Source organism: Pan paniscus, chromosome 6 (genome assembly GCF_029289425.2).
Source record: "Pan paniscus chromosome 6, NHGRI_mPanPan1-v2.0_pri, whole genome shotgun sequence".
In the NCBI taxonomy this organism is placed as follows: domain Eukaryota; kingdom Metazoa; phylum Chordata; class Mammalia; order Primates; family Hominidae; genus Pan; species Pan paniscus.
In genome coordinates, this window is record NC_073255.2 from 100,677,745 (window position 1) to 100,696,782 (window position 19,038).

Sequence of the window (19,038 nt, forward strand, 5' to 3'; positions counted from 1 at the left end):
GGATTTTTGAAGGCTCGCAGGTGAATCTAATATGTAGCGAAGATTAAGAAGCACCGAGTTGGTGTTTCATAACACTTCACAAGTCAGCCATTGTGAGCTGAATCCAACTGAAGAAATAAAGCAGCATTCCTCACACTTCAACCTATTTGAATGTACACAATTAAGGGCAGAATTTGACAGCTGTCACTCAAGATAAATTACAAAGAATTTTAGGGAAATATACAGACAATGATTTAAAGAAAGAGGAGCTCTCATAGACTGTGGATAGGAAGTTTCTATATATACTTTTTAGATAAATTTGTCAATATCTAGTGAAGTTTAAGTTTATATACCCAAACATCCAAATATTCAATTTCTACTAATTCCATTTCTGCCATAGAGAAATTCTCCTACCCGTGAACAAGAAATTTGTTCAAGAACATTAATTGCAACATTATTTCAATAGTAAGCCAATAGAAGAACGAATAAATACATTGTGATATATTCATTTCAATGAAATAGTAAGTGGCACTGAAAATCAATTAAATAAATTTTAAAAGCCTCCATATGTCAAGATAGATACATCTTGAAAAAAGTTTTGATCAAAAACTTAATATGGTATGGTATAATGGTATAAACATAAAATCATGCGAAATAAGGTTACACATTATATATACATGTATATATGACATACATATATATTAATATCATAAGAAAACTTGTAAATTATGAATATTAAATTCAATTTAGTGAGTTTTTTAATGGATAGGGAAGTGATTTCAGAGGGCTTCAGGGTATTATCTTTTAAAACATCTAACACAAATATAGCAAAATCTTCAAATTTGACAAAATTGGATAGCAAGCACACAGGTATTTGTTAGGGTATTTTCTATAATTTTTAGTAAACTTGAAATATTTTATAATGAAAAATTCAAAAATTTTTAGTAAGATATGTTGCTTTAAATTTAGTTTTGGATTCTTTTTTTGATGGTGACTTAGAACTAATGACTTAATTTGATGGTGATAGAATTAGTGTCTACAAAAAAGTGTCTACATAGAAATAATACATATAAATTAATACATAGAAAGAGTTAATAACTTCAATTTGATAGTGACATAGAAAGAATTAGTGATGACTTTTAAGTTAATAGTAAACTTGGATTGCTACTTTAGAATCATGGCTATTCTCATAGGTGAATATACATAGGAAACAAACACATGGTAGTATGAGTTTTAAAGCCTCTGTTTTGGACTTACTTATCAAGGTGGTGAGGTTATGGAAACCATATTAAGATTTATAATACACTGAACAGTAATAAAATTATGTTTTTTAAGTTCTAAAAAATATACAATTTGTTTAACAAGATGGGAATTAATATCAAATGCAAACCCATGTACTATCACTAAAATGCTGGGTCTGCCAATACATATTAAAATAGTCTGAAGTAGTATTAAAATACCTTTGAAGGGATTTATCAGTCACTATCTTTTCTTAATCCATACATGTGAATAATTGTTATTCAAATTTTTCAAATCCACATTTAGTCTTTTTTTTCACTTATACACCTAGCAAAAATTAGTGAATGCCAACTCTGTATCAGGAATTGTAGATCTCTATCAACTAAAAAACCCTTAATTGTATTGACATATGAGTATATATTTAATTCATGCATGAAAAGCATTTTTAAAAGTAAGCATATTAAAATCATAACTAACATTTATTAAATGCCTCCTTTTTCCTCTGGTAAAGTTCTAAGTGCTTTTCATGTGTTAACTCATGTAATACTCATATTAACCCCATTATACAGGTATTACTTCTTACTCCATTTTATAGGTGAGAAAACTTGAAGCTCAGAAAAATTAAGGCGTATTGTCAAAGTTGCATAGTTATTAACTGGACCAGGATCCAAACATAGGTAATTTGATTTCTTGCTTTTAAATAAATGTTATATGAACTCAATTGATTAGGCCCATCATAAAATGTGACATCCATCTATTTTCTTAATTGCAGGCTTCACTACCTGAAGTATCTAGTTTGTCTTCTTTATAATCTAAAATTCTCCATCTCAATTTAAATACATAATTTTTATACATATAATATAAATTATGTATAATGTGTGTAGAGACGCATTATAAACATCGTGAACAAGTTAGGCCTTCTTTAGAGTTGCCTAGGGAAATTCTGAATAGTACATCCTAAGTGAGTGTTGTGGAACAATTACGCCTACTTATTATAAATACTGATGTTTGGCCAGATACATTTAGAAATAACCTAAACTGATTGGACCAAAGTTAAAATGTTCATTTTAATAGAGTATCTTAATCATAGTAATGAGTTTGATTCTCCAATTCTCTCCAGACCTAAAACATCCATTGCCTTTAGAATTAATGAAAGTAAAAACAGCTTGCTCCTAAACACCAATGAAAGCCTTTGCAGTATTTTTTGCCCTTGCATTTCCTGACATGCAGAGCTGGTCACACAAAGCCATTCTTCAATAACAGTTGTTTTATAACTACCATGCTCTGATCATATCATACACAATTTCAATGAACTGTGTTGCCACCTAACACAATTTAAAACTCTACACAAAATAGTCATATCAAAATCTGCGGAGTTGAAGGTAGGCAGGTAAACAGGGGGATTCTTAAATGTGAGCATAAAGTCAGGCTGAGAAATAAGTGGAGTTCATCCTCCCTTTCCTTTCTTGTCTAGTAAACACACTATATTCTCTTGTGGGAAGATTACATTAATGATTTAACATTAGGACAATTAGGACAATTATATCTAATAATTAAAGAAGTTTATTAATAAGGGAAAATAAAAAGGTCAGTACATAAAGATGGGACATGGTGCTTATCAAAAAATATCTAAAACTTCACCCCCTTGAAGTTTTGCCTTGTTTGTTGGTTTGATTATTTATTTTTTGAGATGGAGTCTTGCTCTGTTGCTCAGGCTGGAGTGCAGTGCAATCTTGACTCACTGCAAGCTCTGCCTCCCGGGTTCACGCCATTCTCCTGCCTCAGCCTCCTGAGTAGCTGGGACTACAGACACCCACCACCATGCCCGGCTAATTTTTTTTGTATTTTTAGTAGAGACGGGGTTTCACCATGTTAGCCCGGATGGTCTTGATCTCCTGACCCCATGAACTGCCCTCCTTGGGCTCCCAAAGTGCTGGTGGTTTATTTTTTTTGTTTGTTTTTATTGGTCATTTTGTCATGCATAGGTATATATACTTTTAAGGCTGTCTGAAAAAATTTTTGAAATTCAATTATTCTACTCAAGACCAGCAGGAAAACAGTTTCCATGTACATATTTTTTAATTTCAAAAGAAAAACTGAGAAAAGATAATGAAATTTGAAGGCTTCTTTGGTGTATCTACTTACATAAAATTATCTAAAACATTGAAAGTATTCATTTTTAATGTTTTATCTGGTTTCCTTTACTAAACTTACACACACACACACACACACACACACATACACACACGTTTTTCAAAATTACTCCTCTGAGGTTCTCTTAATTTAGAAAAAGTACAACCTGCATCCCATTTTGTAAGCTCTGTTTAACAGTGCGATGGTGTGCTTATTGTCTATCATTTTATTTTCCTCTTTGCTCTCTGATGGCAGAGACTATGGCTACATTGTCAATTGTAACCCCTGCACCTGGCACAGTGTCTGACACACAGTCTGTGCTAAGTAAATATTCAGTGATCCTTAGAACATGCTTGTATTTTGTTTTCCTTTAAAATCTACTGAAGTAAAATAAATTTTGGACACCATATTGTAAATACACGCACCACCTGTACCTGCTTTCCACAGGTCCCAGAGGAAATAGTTTGATAGGCTACCAATGCTGTTTAGAGAAAGGTCCAGCCAGGAATTGGGCTTCCAGGTATAAAGATAGCTAAAAATAATTATATTCATAACAAAATCTCAGTAATGAGAAAATATTTTCACTTTGCTCAACAGTGTGATGAGAGAAAACCAGAGCGAGGCCCTTCATATATGCTCATTTCCATTTCTTAATTATCCAACAGGAAGTATTGAGTTCACGCACGACCCAGACCTTTTCCTAGTCATTCTCTCACCTTATCTTGCCTGACATTTTGCCCCTCAAAGTTTGAGTATATTGATCAGAGGGTGGGAAGAAAAAAGTAAAGGAGACAAGGAAACCAAATCAGTGTACTTTTTAACTAGCTAACAGGACTCTTATTTTAAATTTAAGAATGAAAGATGTATTACATTTTATTATTAAAGAAAAGTTGTTTAATTTTCTATATAGTATTTTAAAATAATTTAGTATAATTCAGAAGCTCAAGCATTCTGTACCTTTCTGTTGCAGAGATAACCAACCACTGGTTACAAAAAATGTATGATACACATTGCTAGCAATAATAATAACAACTACTATTGATTGAAAGCTTATTATGTTCCAGACATTATGCTTATCACTTTTGATGTATTTATTTCATGTATTTCACAGAAGGCCTGGGAAGGGAGCTGTTATTATTCCTATTTTGCAGAAGATAAAATAGTTTTAGAGAAATCTTAGAGCTTCTAAGTGACAGGGCTAAAATTCAAACGCAAGTTCTTAAGGACCTCACTTATTGGCTTCCATAGTCTAACTTACAATGTCAGTACCTTGTCAATATAATTCCCTCTTACATTGACAATTCTCAAAGACATGGTGAAAGTGATTTCTAGATGAAAGATATAAGAAAGTAGCTTCTAGATCTTTTAAATAGTTATCTAAGACATGGTATTATTTATAATTTATAAAATATTCTCTCTTTTATAAGTTAAATACAATCTCTATCATTCTGATAATTTTCCCCAAGTTTCTATATATAAAAGATAGGGAGATTCTGAATAATGTGATTAATAATATCTGTTCTAAAAATAACACTATTTCTTTGAAACAAAACTAATTTTGCATATCAGCCTGAGATACCTGGATTGTGTTCTGTGATGAGAGAACCAGCCATAACAAGGAATCTATCACAGCGTCAGTTACATTGTTTGCCATAATTATGTGGCTGTAAGGAAACAAAAAGTTTCTGGGCAATAGCAAGGCTGTGGTAACAAATCCTATTGTTTGAAATATTTACGTATTTATGCTTTTAAAAATCAGAAACAGCCTCATTTGGGAAACAGTTCATTAGTAGTAAATATGTGAAATTTTAATGTCATAGACAAAAACAAATGCTGTACCATTAATAATCTGGGTGGGATTAAAATTCTCATCACCCTATTGCTACAGATCATACATGATTTGCCTTCCCAACTAAATGACACATTTAATTTATAATGCAATGAGAGATGTGCAAAATAATGCTTTTGGCTATGTACTAAGAAATTGCCTTAGTTGACAGTGTAATGATGCAACTTGTTATGAGCTGTATTAGAAAACGCTCCTACTATTGGGAACAAAGGAAGATTATCTTATTGCTAATATACTACAGCAAGCCAATTATGGCATCCTACATTGCATAGCAGAAATTTTGTGGGGCAGAAGTTACAAAGGCATGAAAATGTTTCAACATTAGGTTCAAGTGAGGGACCAAGTTCAAACACCTATTATCGTTTTTTGTTTGTTTGTTTGTTTGTTTTTTTGAGGCTGGAGTGCAGTGGTGCGATCTTGGCTCACTGCAAGCTCCACCTCCTAGGTTCACGCTATTTTCCTGCCTCAGCCTCCCAAGTAGCTGGGACTATAGGTGTCCGCCACCATGCCTAGCTAAGTTTTTGTGTTTTTAGTAGAGATGGGGTTTCACTGTGTTAGCCAGGATGGTCTCGATCTCCTGACCTTGTGATCTGCCCACCTCGGCCTCCCAAAGTCCTGGGATTACAGGCGTAAGCCACCGTGCCCGATGGGATATACACCTCCACTGGACATCCAGAAGACCCATTAATTACTTTTGAAAAATGGCTATAGATATTTTTAATAGAAGACTCGAGAACTTAAATCATGATTATTATGTGAGAAGCTAAATGAGTTTTAGTGAATAGATTATGAGACTTTAGTTATGTCTAATTTCATGGTAATAATATTTTTTTCATTGTTTCTATGCTTTTAATATTTTCTACTTTTCTGTATTCTATTGCACACATCTGCTAAAACTATTTAGAAATATGCTCAGAACAATTTGTTGCAGTGCTGATTCAATAGATACAAACATGTAGAAAAATATAAGTTACAGCCCATGTTGAAGTGCCAGTGAATGTACATAAAAATGCCAAAAGTATAATTCAAGACATAACAGCAGAGCTTGACACTGAAAGAGAAACAACTCTACCTTGCATTCTGGACAACCATGACTTGACTGCATTGATTCCAAGAGCGAGAGTGAAGGGGTAAAACAGGAAAGTAGAAAAGACAGGAAGAAAATAGTTAGGAACAGAAATAAGAAAGAAAACATGAAAATAATAACTAGAGGAGCTATCCCATAAATGACATGAGGCAGAAAATGCTAGAACTACAGTGAAAATAATACCTTGCAAGTGTAATACATTCCAAGGCCTTTGCTTGTCTAATAATTAGGAGTGTGATTGAAAGAAAGACCCAGGAATTGAATAGGGGTAGCTTATTAGCTGCCTTTGAGCCAAACCTCACCAAGTAGGGACGTTTTATTTGACAAATTGCATGAGGATAGCTTTAGGTGGGGCATTTGTTCTCCATTTCACCATGGTTCCCACCATTCCTTGTTGCTTACCCCAGAATGGACTGACAGATTCATGTTACCTGCCTGTCCTTCCTGGTTCTTTAAGTTTGTAACATTCTAATTGACACATATCCTGTAATAAATAAAAGATAGATACTCCCATATTGTGTAAAAGATGATATTCCAGGATATCATTAGAGAATATAGAATATAAACAACAATGCTTTATTTTCATTCTTTCATTTGCAAATGCTAATTACAGACAAATCCTTGGCAGTGATTTCCCCTTGTATCATAATATTGCCATAAATAACATTGAAGGTCTAATAAATCAAAGGCAGAATGAAGTTATCAGTTTGTTGTTGTTGTTAGACTCTAAAAGATATTGCCAAATTATAGTTACAACTACTATATATAGATATAAATGAATTAACATAAAACAAAAACTACCTTTTCCTATACTATGTGACTATTGGTAATCTCTACATAAAATTATTGGTTTTTCAAAATGTTCAATAAAGTAAAACTAGAGCAACCATACCAACAATTCCAAGTTTTTAAAATAAAATTATTGAGAAGGATGAAATTAAAAGCTGTGAACTAACTTTGATATAGCACCTGGCAATTTAAAAATTATTTTCTGAGTATTATCTAATTTGGTTCTCCTGACAAGCTAAAAATGATGATTCTGCCTACCTCGGCTCTCAGGGTTGACAAGAATACTGAATTTCAAAGAAACTGGTGATCTGCCTGTGGTGATATAAATACTAAGCAGCAGATTCAAGGGCAGTGTATAGCTCTAATTTGGATCCTGTTTAAACAAACCAACTACAGTAAAAGAATACACTTCATATAATTAAAATGCTTTTAAATTTGCCACAGATTATTTTATGTCCTAGAAAACAGTCTATTTTGGTGAATGCTCCATGTGTACTTCAAGGGAATATGTAATTTGCTATTGATGGGTAGTATATTCTGTAAATACCAATTAGATCATCAAACCAGCTAGGAAAATATTATGAGGCAACCAAACAATTATTTGAAAAATTTACAATTGTGCTTATATGAAGTATTAAGGCTATTTTTAAATGAGTTTTATTTTTCAGAAATATATACTAAAATATTTGCAGAAATAATTATAATAGCTGGGATTTACTTCCAAGTAATCTGGATTAAGGGAGTGTATGAGGAAAAGAAACATGATTGGTCACTAAGTGATAACTGTTGAGGCTGAGTGATGGGTACATGGTGTGTCAAATTATTCCTTCTACTTGTGTACCACAATGGAAAATTTCCAAGTTAAAAGGAAACTTCAAATGTCACTCCACAAATTAAAACGAAAATGAATAAAAAATAAAACCAGTTTCTCTAAATTACCAACTCAAAGTTCTTTTTATTTTACCTCCATTTGTTGATCTTATGTTTCCATCTTGCTAATTTGGCTGATATGAATTGTTCAAGAGAAGGATAATAATTTGTAGGGTTCAAATCAGTGCTTTGAAACTATCCTTGAGTACTGACTTATATACCAGAACACAGCAATTTGCATTATGTGAAAGTTAAATATCTCCAAAGAACACTTGCTTATATCAACAATTTATACATCACACAAGAGATTCAAAGAGATATTTTTTATTTATTTACCAAAGTCAATACTTCAAATATCACTTTGTGCTATTTTATAATTTTTAAATCAGTGATTTGGAAATATGCGTATAAATAAGGATACATCAAGAAGCCACTTAATCAACACTAACATAATGGAAAATACACATGTCCTATAAAAATAAACAGTAACTTGTAAGTCCTTGAATATTGATTTCTCAGATAAATTTGGGAAGGTAAGCCAATTCTTTAACTTTGATACAAATAATTCCTTAAATGATTTCATAGTGAATCTGATAGTTATCACAGGAGTGGTTTCCAGAATTGAAAGGCTGATTTGCTCTCTTGGAGGCTGGTTTCATTATGATCACTGTTCTTCTACAACCCTGTAAGGCTTAATTACAAGTTTTTAATTCCACCTTATCTACTAATTGGAAATAAATAAATATGACATGTGGAGGAAAGTAAGGAAAAGATAATAAAGTCAATTAAAATGAGGTGTGGAAATTAAAGAGTAGAAAATACTATACTATTGTTTTAAAACATGAGATGAAGTACTTCTTAATTTTACTTACCCTCTCCCTGGAAGAAGGTACACTTTCACAAAAGGGTCAGAATAACCATTGTTGTCTCGAGGAACAAGATTTCTTGCTTGGAGAATATGTATTATGAGATTTCCAAGATCATAGTTAATTTGAAGCTTTAGGAGAGAGAAAAATATTCCATACGTTTTTAAAAGCATGTTATACATTATCATTCAATATTTACTAGTTTTTTTTAAAGAAAATTCTTATAAGAAGCATCAACTTTCATTTTCATTTTATTTGAAATCAAACAGACCAGTTAATGTCTAATTTAATTGAGAGCTCCCAGGCATATTTTAATTCCTAGCAAACATGCTGTTCATTCTTTCCACAGTGAAAAGGCCTGGCCTGTTTAAAGTTTATTTAGAAGGAAAATCATAAGGTAGAATGCTGGTTATGTTTTTTAATTAAATTGCTACTCTTAGGAAAATAGTAAATGTTGTTAATGTTTATTAACAACAATTCCTAGAATTTTGAAAAGAAATTAACTAATTGGTAAATTATTATAAAGTATTATTCGCATTTTGCCAAATAATTAGCAGTGGGGTGGAACTGTTATTTAAAGATAAAGCTGTCAGCACTGAAATGTAAGAATATTTAAGAATACACAGATTATTACTTTTTTATGTTACATTATCTGATATTAAACCTATAGATACCTTTCGGTACCAGCTTACCTAATAGAGTGAGATACTACAATAATCTTTTTTTCTTTTAATTTTAGAAGCTGAAAAAAGAAGAAGCATTGCTTTATAGATGCTTATTGGCTGCTGCACAATTGTGGCTGAATACTAAAAGACATAATTCAAATAAATATTTGAGAAAACTGCATAATTCAAAATAATTGAGTTAAGCATTTTTTTCTTCTACAATTGAAAGACTCTTTTGGCATCATTTAGAATAAAGCTTAATTCTGTTTGATGTTACTTTTGTTTATTAAATAATAGAGTGGAAGGGATCCATATTTCAAAGGGCAAATCCATAAAGAAAGATACTAACTTTTAAAATAATCCATATAAAACAGACATGCTGCATTTATATTTAAAATAGGATAACTCAGATGAGTCATACTTTCCTGTAAAACTTCATAATGAAAATAAATCCTCATTTTAGTATAATTTTGATCTTATTATGTTTCCTGTCAGAAAATACATATTCAATTGCTTATCTCCATCCAGAAAAGACTAGAGTCCCTGACCATAATAAAAGCACAGTGAAAAAGAAAGCAAAGTACCATTAAAGAAGAGGAGAAAGGGGAAGTTTAGAACTCTATGCCATCATGCAGCAACTGTATGCTATAATCTGGTACTGAGATACAGAATATAAAATAACCTGTAATTAATACCACTGAAATTTCAAACAGCTTCCTGATCTTTATTTAAGGAGAAACGCTTCCCCATTCTCTCCTTTCTCTGCCAGCCTTAGAATCCACTTTTAAGTGATGAAGCACCCAAACCGTTTCTTATTGAAATGAAAACTTGCAGGCCACCCGAAGAGAGTGCTTTTCAAAATTTGCTCTGTATGGCCTTAGGGAACATCCAGAGTTACTCAGGGTCAGCTTTGAGAGAGAATGGGATGCCCCAGCAATCTTCAATCACAGCGACTCCAGTGCTGATAGATTCATGGTTTGGTTGTCTACATAAGATTTCATTTGAAATGAGCCTTTGCTAAAATAAAATAATAATAATAATAATTGAAATCACTGCCTTAAGAAAATATCCCCCAAATTAAGAAGGAATAATAGTAGGGTAAATTTCAACTACAGAATTACATCTTACTCCTTAAGGGAAAGCAAAATAAAACTAGAAAAAACAACAACAATAAAAACAAAAAACACAGTCCAAAAGAAATACTAGTCCAAGGACAGAAGTTTAAAAATAGTAGGAAAGAGAAAGAAGGCTATTAAGAATCAGAAATTCTAGCATTTTCTTTGCTGTTTGTGAAATGAAGAAAGATCAAGTCAGTGAAAAACAGGCTTTCTGGAAGTTGGAAATAGCAGAGAAACAGCCGGATCTGGAGTACAGAGGTCATCAGGGTAGTACTGTTAGTTTGTTCTTAGTAACGTGTCAACCTTCTGCACATTTCCACGCTCACACTCCACTTCTGCTTTGTAGTAGGTTCCTGGATAATCACTTAATTGATTTCTTTGCCTCAATGTCCTCCCTTTATAATATTTCTTGTAGGTCACTGCCATATGAATTTTTATTACACATTCTTTTCAAATAGTCTCTCTCTTACTCCAAAATAGAGATCATGATATATTATGTAGTGGCTAACATTCCTAGGATTGTGTTCAAGGTTTTTTTTTTAATTTAGTCTTAACCTACTTCTCGAAGCTGATTCTTCAACCATTACTCTCGGACAACAATACCTTTAATTGTACTCTTTCTTCTCCAGGAACATAATCTCCCTTTCTTTATGCCTATCTTCAAATTAATTCGAGTTTCTGTTATCCTTTGTGAAGTCTTTTGTGAAAATTTCCTCTAGAATGTATTAGAGATGCAGCTAAGACTCTCTTTCATCTGAAACATACTGTTTTCAATTAGTTACTATTTTATAGTGTTAATTCTTTCTATATGCTATTTCTTATTTAGTCTAAATTACTTCCTGGTATCACCTAAGGTGCAGGTTTTAAAGTTTTATTTTTACTATGACCCACAATCAGAAATATATAAATATCAAAACACAGAGAGAATTTAAAAAGATGATTATCTTTTTATTTTTATATATTTTTCTTTATCTATTTTTATTTTATTTTCCTGATGAAAATTAATTTTATAAGTTACAAAGCAGTTATGACTTATGCTATGAAAAATACTTCTCTACAAAAACTATTCAGCAATTTTTAAGGCAATTTTTGATTAAAAGAAGAAAAAATCCCAGTAGACTCATGAAACTCTTAAAGAGGAAACTTCAAATTTCCAGGAGAATCTGTCATGTTTAAAATACATTGGACAAATATAAAGTAACTGAGGCACAAAACATGTTGACACTGCTAAGATATCAGGCAGATTTCAAAGTATAGAAAAACATAGCTATGATTGGACTTCATAAAACATATATTTGTATTAATATACTATTCTATAAAATTGCATTTTTCCTTTACAGTTCTGTATATATTACAGAATAAGAAAAATCCTAACAGTGTGTTTACAATTTCAACAAACCAGTGGCAAAACAACCAAAAAAGGTTATATAATGGTGACTTTTTAAAAAACTTCATACCTGAATTTCTCCCGTAATTGGATGAGAGACAACCTTTGTTCCATCGGTAGGCTGTAATATTAAAGAACATATATTACATTAATAGATACATTTTTCACATAATTTATCATTTCGGCTCCCTTCTGAAATTAGTTTCTATTTGGTCAGAGCAACTGCTTGGAAAATATATTTTATCCATTTGGCTGCTTCAGAATAATGGTGTCTACTTATGGTTCTCAATACACATTTAATTTTACAGATGCATAAATCTATTTTTCATTTTGGTAAGCCGGCTTTGAAGCTGTAATTTTATACCAGCAGTATTTTCAATTACTTAAGAAAATGAACACTTTAGGTTTAAAGCACTTAATTAAAGTATCTACAGGTTTTAAAGATCTATACAGTAATGTTTAAAATACATTCAACAAATAAAAGATTGGTTTAATACAAGAACTGCCGAGGAGCACTGAAGGTAGAAAAGTCCTTCTTTCACTTCTTTGCTGAATGCTCAGCACCTCCCTGCTCCCTTCCAGAGTGAATCACCCACTCAATCACTTTCCCTATAAAAATTCCAAAGAAATTTTTATAGAACTAGTAAAACATTCCTAAAATTCATTTACAGCCACAAAAGACCCTAATAGCCAAAGCAATTTTGAGCTAAAAGAACAAAGCCAGAGGAATTATGCTACTTGATTTCAAAATCTACTACAAAGCTATAGTAATCAAAGCAGGATGGTATGGCATAAAAGCAGACAGACATAAGGAATGGAACACAATAGACAACCCCCAAATAAATACATTCATTTACAGTCAATTGACTTTCAGCAAAGATGTTAAGAACACATAATGGGCAAAGGATAGTCTCTCTAATAAATGGTACCAGGAAAACTGGACATCCACATGCAGAGGAATAAAATTAGATCCTTATCTCACACCATATACAAAAATCATCTCAAAATAGATTAAAGATTTAAATATAAGACCTGAAAATTTAAAATTATTAGAGAGAAACATAAGGGAAAAGCTCTATGACATTGGTCTGAGCAAAGATTTTTTTGGAGATGACTCCGAAAGCACAGGCAACAAAAGCAAAAATAAAAAATAGAAGTACAACAAACTAAAAGGCTTTTGCATAGCCAATCAGCTTCTGCTGATTGTTTCAATCAACAGAGTGAAGAGACAACCTATAGAATGTGAGAAAATATTTGCAAACCATACATCTGACAGGGTGTTAATATCCAAAATATACAAGAAAGTCAAACAACTCAACAGCAGGAAAACAAACAACCTGAATTAAAAATGGGCAGAGATTTGGAATAGACATTTCTCAGAAGAAGACATACAAAGGACTAAGAGGTATATAAAAAATCAACATCATTAATCATCAGAGAAATACAAATTAAAACCACAATGAGATATCAACTCACCCCAGTCAAAATGGCTGTTATCCAAAAGAAAAAAGATAGTGAGTGATGGTGAGAATGTGGAGAAAGGGAACCCTTGTACACTGTTGGTGGGAATGTAAATTGATATATCCATAATGGAAAACAGTATGGAGGTTCCTCAAAAAAATTAAAAATAGAGCTACCATATGATCCAGCAATCTCACTGCTGAGCATATATCCAAAGGAAACGAGATCAGTATGTCAGAGATACCAACACTCTCAGGTTCATTGCAGCATTATTCACAATAGCCCAGATATAGTACCAACCTAAGTGTCTATCAATTGATGATTAGGTAACGAAAATGTGTTACATATACACAACAGAATATTATTTAGCCTTAAAAAACAAGGAAGTCCTGTCATTTGTAACAAGATGGATAAACCTGAAGGACATTATGTTAAGTGGAATAATTCATGCACAGAAAGATAAATGCCACATTATCTCACTCATATGTGGAATCTAACAAAGTTGAACTTATAGAAGCATAGAGAAGAATGGTAGTTACCAGGGGCTAAGAGAAAAGGAAGGATTGGAATGATGGTCAAAGGGTACAAACTTCTCTTAGAAGGAAGTCAAAAGCTCTGTTATACAACATGGTGACTACAGTTAATAGTAAATGTATATATTCTTCAAAATTGTGAAGAGAGTAGATTTAAAAAATTTTTTTTAAGCCAAATATTTCAGAGGAATGAAGAGTAGATTTCAAGTGTTCGGACCACAAAAAAATAAGTGAGGTAATCCATGTTAATTAGCTCAATGTAGCCATTCCACAATGTATTCATTTTTTTTTTTTTTTTTTTTTGGAGACAGAGTCTCACTCTGTCCCCTCCGGCTAGAGTGCAGTGGTGTGATCTCTGCTCACTGCAACTCCGCCTCCCATATTCAAGTGATTCTCCCACCTCAGCCTCCTGAGTAGCTGGGACTACAGGCATGTGCCACCACACTTGGCTAATTTTTGTATTTTTTGGTAGAGATGGGGTTTCACTGTGTTGGTTAGGGTGGTCTCGAACTCCTGGTCTCAAGTTCTGCCTCTCCTGGCCTCCCAAAATGCTGGGATTACAGGCATGAGCCACCATGCCAGGCCACAATGTATACATATTTTAAAACATCATGCTGTACAGTATAAACATATACAAGTTTTGTTAATTAAAAATAATTTAAAATTTAAAAATCTAAGCAATATTGCATGAGATGGTTAATTGCTTAATTTAAAAAGAAGTTGTCTTCAAATATGTTCAAATTGTATTTTTATAACATAGAAACATCTACAAAACAGAATTTAGTATTAATTATGTTGGTATTTTAGTTGGCTAGTTTATGAATTATTTTTAAATGATTATCAAAATAGAGCCTCTATGAAGTAATTATTCAAAATTAGCACATAATTGCTTGTGGTAAAATGTAGTTGTGTTAAAATTTATTTTAAAATTTAGCCTAACTGCCCTTGAAATTACTTTGTTTATGAAGCTTTTCTATATTTAGTTTCAAACAAATCATTTTACGATGCAATGATTAAGGTCAACCTACTTTTGTTGTTTGCTTCTGAATAAAAGGATTCTTTTTTTGGTGATATCTGCTGTATTTTTATAGTTAAAAAACAAACTTTATTTTTTATGTCTGGTCACTTGACCTAAGCATATACAGCCTGTCCTTCCCATATATCTCACCACATAAAGACAAACCTTTATTCATTTTTAAACAAAAGGACACTTTTTTCGCATGTATTTATCAACTACAGGGATAGTTTTTCTTAAGAATCAAATCTATGAGGGAAATCATAAATTTTGTATATTTCCTCTGCTTTTTATAAGGTTAAAAAATAATTTTATGCTTTTTTAAATTCCCCGGCACTTTGAAACAATAGCATTGGAAGCATTTGTTTCGAATGAAGATTTGCATCAATAAAAAAATGCTTAATATGGAATTGAGGATAAAGTTCAAAGTAGTGATAACATGTTACTGGTTTTCCTTGTTTGTTATTGTCTTAAATTTTCTTTATCACTGTGTCCTTTTTACTTAATTATAAAATCTAATGTAATATGTACCTTTTGTTCCAAAAAGATGCAAAGCTAATATTCTATATACGTATCTCAGATTCATGCAACAACAAAGAGAACCAGAAAATATAAAGTATCAGAGACATTTTTCAAGTTCCTCATAATAACTACTAAAATATTTAAAAGATGTAGAAATACATCATCTTGATACATCTTGATCAGTTTTGTACTCAGAAGAGAAAAAATGTTTCTTGTTTTGATAGATCATCTGGAAATGAGAAATCATAAGAAAAATACTTTAGAAAATGATATTTTATTTTCTGTCTCTATGCTGAATAAAGAGCTAGAAAACAAGTGGGTCAGAGGTCACATCAACAATCCTCACCTTGCTGCTGCCGTGCTTCTTTTTGCTCACTGAGGGGGACCCTGGTTGCCCAGGGCTGGGAACGGAACTGGATCCTGCTGATGTAGGACCTGAATGAACATGAGATCCTTTTTCAACAACTGATGACAGAACCAGCGGTGACTGCTGTAGTGAAACCTTCTGGAGTTCTGCTGCCAACTGCTTAGGATCAACCCCTGGGGATTTCGCCTTATCCACTACAACAAAATGAAATAGATTTACATACTTCTCCATTTCATAGGTACTTTATACCATGGAACTATGTGAGTTCTAGGTGACAAAGGTAAAACATTACCTATAAAATAAGCTAAACTTTAAAAATGAAATTAACTCTATTGCACTTTTATGTATCAATTTCTAAGGAAGTCTACAAGGCTCTGAGAAGAGTGACATAATGCTGAATTACAGAGGAATAGTGAAGTTCCTGTTGCATCTTCAGAAAAATGTTTTTAATATTTTACATGAAGAATTATTTGAATGATGCAATATCCTATTTTATCCATTGGAACTTAATTTGTATGATTAGCTGTTTTTCCTTCCTTAAATTTTACATAGTTCTTTTTCTAAGGGGAAAATTTTCTAAGGGGAAATTTTTAATGGGTTTATTTATATTTACAAATGTATTAAAATTCATATAGCACTTGGTCTATTCTGCTTAGTACAATAACCCAGACTACTAGAATTGTGGCTGTCAGAGTAGGAAGTGCTCAACAAAAATTTATTAAACATAGGAAAAAGTGATGTTTTTAATCTTACAATGGATTTAACAAATTTGTAGATTATATTTGTTATTCAAGAAAGAGTTAAATCTATCTCATCATGTACTTATGAAATTACATATTGATTTTTGTTTACCATAAAAAGGCAATGAAAGGGTTCAGGAATAATTTTTTCAAAAACCCAGTTATTCTAAAAAGAATCAAGTACGCTCTAAAAATTATGTAAAACCAAAAAGAAATGGCTCCAAGCATTACTTTCACAGGATGAATTCATATTTAAAGAATTAAAACTGTGAACTCATGCAGCAAGGATTTTACGTGAACTTGTTTAAGGGGACTAACATGCAAATATGTATTTCCCCAGAATGCTAACACTGTAGCTACAATGCCCTAGATTTTATTTATAATTATATAAATACATAAAAAACTCTATCCATAACTTTATATTTGTCTATATCTGTGTTTATGTCTACATCTTCATCTACAATTACATCTGCCTCTGCAATTACTTCTATTTCTATCTCTTTATTTACAGTTGAAACTAGATTTCTTTTACCTACCAGCTTTTGGTGGCTCATGAAGTTCCAGATGCTGGGAATTTTCAGAATCTGATAGCATATTGAGGTCCCTAAAAATTAAAACAAAACATTAAGAAAGATATTGAGGAAATCTGAGACAAAGAGCACTTTTTTCCAACTACCCTTAATTTTTTTCATAGGTAAATGAGAAGTGGTTAATGATATAAAGCAACTCCAAAGCATGACTACCATCCTAACCCAATATATATTTGCAATGCATTTAAAAGTCAGAGCTGATAAAAATGATTATTTAAGGTGAAATCTTTATGAATTAAATGTAAGTTCATTTTTAAATACATATCCATGAAATCTAAATGGGTTCAGGCTTTCATTTAAATGAAGCATGTTTCCATAAAAGCATGAAAGGGAAGAGGCTGTTGACACAATCAGAAACTAAGTTAGCTGAATTCTTTCTATGCTTTAGGTTTTGATTCACTTTATTTTATAATTCCAGAAAATCTTGCTAACTGGCAAAGGTTCCACCTTAACAATTTTAAATTAAAAGAGTCATGGATAGCCAAAAAATGGAAACAGAAAGATGGGGAAAAACTCACAGTCTTACACATATTTCTGCTTCCCCACTTTGCTGACTAATGATACTCTGAACTTCTTCATATGTTTTAGAAGTCAAGGGAATTCCATTCCATTCCAATACTTGCATCCCTAGAAAGACAAATTTGAATATAAAATCAAACGTGTGCTATCTCTAGTCTGGGTACATATGGCACTGAAGACATTTATTTGCATTTAGAAGTCAACTCAGCACACCATTTTAGAGAACATCAGTTCCAAGTTCTCTGCAACATTAATACCAAAACCATTATGTAGTTTGATCTCATTAACTTACCTGAACACATAAAATATATTTAATACAACATGCAAAATTTTGCTTTTGAAAATCTGTGTAATATTATCAAACGCATGCATTCTGTTCACACTGCCATAAAAAACAATATTGAATGTATATTGCTCAGACCAATTTTGTATAGGAAACAAACAAACAAACAATTAGAAACCCCAATATAATTTTCCTGCGGGGAACAAGCTACTAGAAGAATGTATTTGGTACTTTATCATGAAATGGGAGCAGTAGAAAAAAGTCATTTGGATTTCTCCATTTCAGAAACTGTTGTAGCTTCTATTTTGTCCAGATGAAACAGAATGCCACTTCATGTCTTTTTCTTCACGGTATGCCAGACATGCCTGAATTGAAGAATAGCAGGAATGTTATAGGAAGGGCAGCTGCAGGGGTCTGTGACCTGTGCACTAGTACAAGGCCCTGTGCTCAGAAAGGCCTATGCTTGGTTTAATGCTCTGCTGTTGTCATCTTGACATTCTTAGTAACATTTGAACAAGGAACCCACATTTTAATTTTGCATTGGGTTTTGTAAATTATGTAGCTGGCCTGGCCTGACCTGGTCAGGGCATTTCATTTTTCCTCTCTATCTAGAAAGATAATTTCATAGAAAAAAGAAAAGTGTAACATAATTAATATTTCAATATTTTACATCTAGTTCCTTTGTTCCATTTTATATGACCTGTCAAAATCATTGAGGGGTCCACGTGTGGCATGATTCACATTGTCCTGACATGCAGCTATGTGAACTGGGTACAGTAGATGAACCCATCCAAGATAGTGCTCAAATATTTGTGAACTCCACCAGCTTTATTTGAGAAAAATGTCTATATACCACAATTATGTTGTTGAACCATTAGTTAGTTTTTTTTTTTTTTTTTAGACAGGTCCCACTCTGTCGCCCAGACTGGAGTGCAGTGGTGTAATCTCTGCTCACTGCAAGCTCCGCCTTCCAGGCTCAAGCAATTCTCCTGCCTCAGCCTCCCAAGTAGCTGGGATTACAGGTGT

At 32.5% G+C, this 19,038-nt stretch overlaps 1 protein-coding gene across 3 annotated transcripts in view; it reads right to left on the minus strand.

Annotated features, from left to right (window-relative positions):
* The window catches only part of PCLO (piccolo presynaptic cytomatrix protein), a 412,454-nt gene that overhangs the window by 76,621 nt on the left and 316,795 nt on the right, over positions 1 to 19,038 (minus strand). For all 3 annotated transcript variants that reach the window (XM_055114599.3, XM_057302898.2, XM_057302897.2), the window contains exons 11-16: positions 17,729 to 17,837; positions 17,157 to 17,224; positions 15,860 to 16,074; positions 12,053 to 12,103; positions 8,819 to 8,943; positions 6,273 to 6,299 (exon numbers count right to left, since the gene is read on the minus strand). In XM_055114599.3, coding sequence (XP_054970574.2) covers positions 6,273 to 6,299; positions 8,819 to 8,943; positions 12,053 to 12,103; positions 15,860 to 16,074; positions 17,157 to 17,224; positions 17,729 to 17,837 — 595 coding nt within the window. The remainder of the gene's footprint in view (positions 1 to 6,272; positions 6,300 to 8,818; positions 8,944 to 12,052; positions 12,104 to 15,859; positions 16,075 to 17,156; positions 17,225 to 17,728; positions 17,838 to 19,038) is intronic.